Below are 2,525 nucleotides of genomic sequence, written 5' to 3' on the forward strand. Positions count from 1 at the left end.
GAGAGAAAGAGAGAAAGAGAGAAGGGAGGGGAGTGGAAGAGCTTGCACTGAATATGCGACAAAAATGGGAGCCACAGCGTGTCAGCGTCGGGGGGCTTATTTGACCAATCCGGCTGTGAATGAGGCTGACGGTCTCTGATCTGCGGTGCAGGTAGCTGAAGGTGATGTTTGATGTGTGAGCTCGTCAGGCACATGGATACAGTGGGGATGAGAGGAGCGATGGTGCTGTTTGCTCTCCTCTGCTGAGAAGAGCCGAATTTAATATGGTCTGTCTGCATCAGTGCGCCCGCTGTACAAAGAGCCTTTACATTACAAACGCTGTCAGCACAGGCAGTGGCCCTGGATGGAGCTGGAAGGACTCCCACTGTGCTGCAGTGCACCACTGTCAGACAGGAGGGTCCGCTCCCACTGAGGACACAGCCTCTCTGTTCACCATCAAATTATTATTTCATTTATTGGCACTGATTGTTTTTCTTCGGGCCTCACGCCTGCTCATCATCACGGCCCCGAATACATTTCCAGTTGTTTTCAAACCCATCATGGTTGAATTCCACTGGTATTAAAGCTGCAAAAAAATGATTTTCTAATTGTTGGCAGATTATTTATTGACACGTTCTGTTTTTAAAATGAAATAATGGCAAATGGCCATCATCAGGTGCGTGAGCGCAGAGTCGTGTCCGCCAGAAATGTTGTTTCTGACGGAGAAATAAGCATGTTGGCATTCTGTGTGTGTACATGGTAAAAAACTCAACAATGCGTGTTTTATTCAAATGTAGTATTTTTAGAAATGTTTGAACTTTAGTTTCATTTAGATTCTGTGTGGTCTCTCTCTAAGTGCTGCCTCTGTATATCGGCTGTGTACTCATTGAGAAGTGACAGGAAATGTGAACACCGAGCGTGTGACACTGGTTCATCAGTTTTTCTGTGTCCATTATGTTTTCAGTGCTACTAAATCACATCAGGGCTTAATGGGGCACTTATTTAATTCCTTTAAATGTCATTTTAAAGCTGCCGGGGTCAGCCGCTCCCAAATTCAGGCTGGGTGGAGAAAACAATGTAGAAATGTGAAGGATGAGAGGCATTGCAACTGTAGTGATCCAAATGTGTGATTTATTTATTTTGATTGGGGAAGAAACACACAAACATGTTTCTGTTTAGACTGAGAAGTTGTGACAGCACCATCACTTACACTGGTTCAGCATCTCCCTGCTACTGAACCGTCTTCCGCAGGCTGTGCGGTTGTCAAAGGGATGTTAATGAATGCGTTTTCATGGCTGGAGCTGGTAGTTGGTCAGCATTTGTTAGCGTAGCACATCAGTCCTCCTTGGCGACTGTCTGTGTGAGTAATGTTTCAGTGAGTTGTATTGTGCTCGTGATGGACTGACGGCTCTAATGGGATTTGTGTCTGTTGCAGGAGCTGGAGGCAATCAAAGCCCGGGTGAGAGAGATGGAGGAAGAGGCAGAGAAGCTGAAGGAGCTACAGAACGAGGTGGAGAAACAGATGAATCTCAGCCCCCCACCAGGTGCGTTTTGTGAGGGGGAGACCTCTTCTGTCCTCCCATCTGTCCACATTTTGTCTCTCTACTGTCACATCATCCAATTAAGGAAGTTTGTCACTATAAATAAATTGGCTCCACTGCTTTTGTGCCAATTTTGAAGAAAAATCACACAGTAAAATGAATTGTCGCAACCCAACTACCCGTTTTTATTTTAAAATGTACACTGAAATAATAGTTCAGATTAGTAATAGGATATAAGGGTAGTGCAATTCCTTGTCTTCATCCACCATCCACATGTTGGTGTGCTGGTGTGTAAAGACTTACAAACAAATATGCAGTTCTAACGTTGGTACAGGAGTTAGTTTAATAAAGCGTGTTTGTGTTATTGATTCAGCAGTACTGACTCCTTACTCCAGTGTGTGACTTCTTTCAGACTCTAATAAAATCATCACTTGACGCTCAATCTGCAAAGCAAGTCGTATATTATAGGACATTAAAAAGTAGTGGTTCATTTTGCAAAATGGTAACAAAAAATGAAGAACCAGAATGATGTTGAATGGAGGTAATTATGCAGTACTTTGAGGTGTATTTGTTTTAATTTAGCAGCATGTAACCCGTCACCAGATTCAGCTCATACAAACCCAGGGACCTTCCCTCCTCCCTCACCTCAGACCTCAGACCTGTGTTTGATACACTGCTCTTCATTCTTGTCATTTGATGGACTTGCCAGTTTATTTCACATTAGATTGTGTAACTTTTGTTTGGAAATATTTTGTGGCTCATATAGATTTGTCCCCCCTCCCTCCCCCCTCTCTCTCCTGTGCAGTCGGCCCCGTCATCATGTCCATCGAGGAAAAGATGGAAGCAGATGGCAGATCGATTTATGTCGGAAATGTGAGTTGTGTGATACAGATGATACTTTGGACACATTGTCTTGTTTACTGTTGCAACTTTATGTTGTCAAAATCCTTCTTGAAGATTTTTGCTTTAACAACATCACAAAGTGCCTATAACCCCCCCCCCCCC

General features: G+C 43.7%; 2 protein-coding genes across 2 annotated transcripts in view; both read left to right on the top strand.

The window, feature by feature from the left end:
• Positions 1–2,525, top strand: part of LOC118324290 (myosin-7-like) — a 165,683-nt gene that overhangs the window by 95,872 nt on the left and 67,286 nt on the right.
• The window catches only part of pabpn1 (poly(A) binding protein, nuclear 1), a 10,105-nt gene that overhangs the window by 715 nt on the left and 6,865 nt on the right, over positions 1–2,525 (top strand). Inside the window, exons 2-3 of the mRNA XM_035655421.1 lie at positions 1,415–1,523; positions 2,326–2,393. Of these exons, the coding sequence (XP_035511314.1) occupies positions 1,415–1,523; positions 2,326–2,393 (177 nt within the window). The remainder of the gene's footprint in view (positions 1–1,414; positions 1,524–2,325; positions 2,394–2,525) is intronic.

The sequence above is a fragment of the Morone saxatilis genome, unplaced genomic scaffold, assembly GCF_004916995.1.
Source record: "Morone saxatilis isolate NCDOM2014 unplaced genomic scaffold, NCSU_SB_2.0 Contig0, whole genome shotgun sequence".
Taxonomy (NCBI): Eukaryota; Metazoa; Chordata; class Actinopteri; family Moronidae; genus Morone; species Morone saxatilis.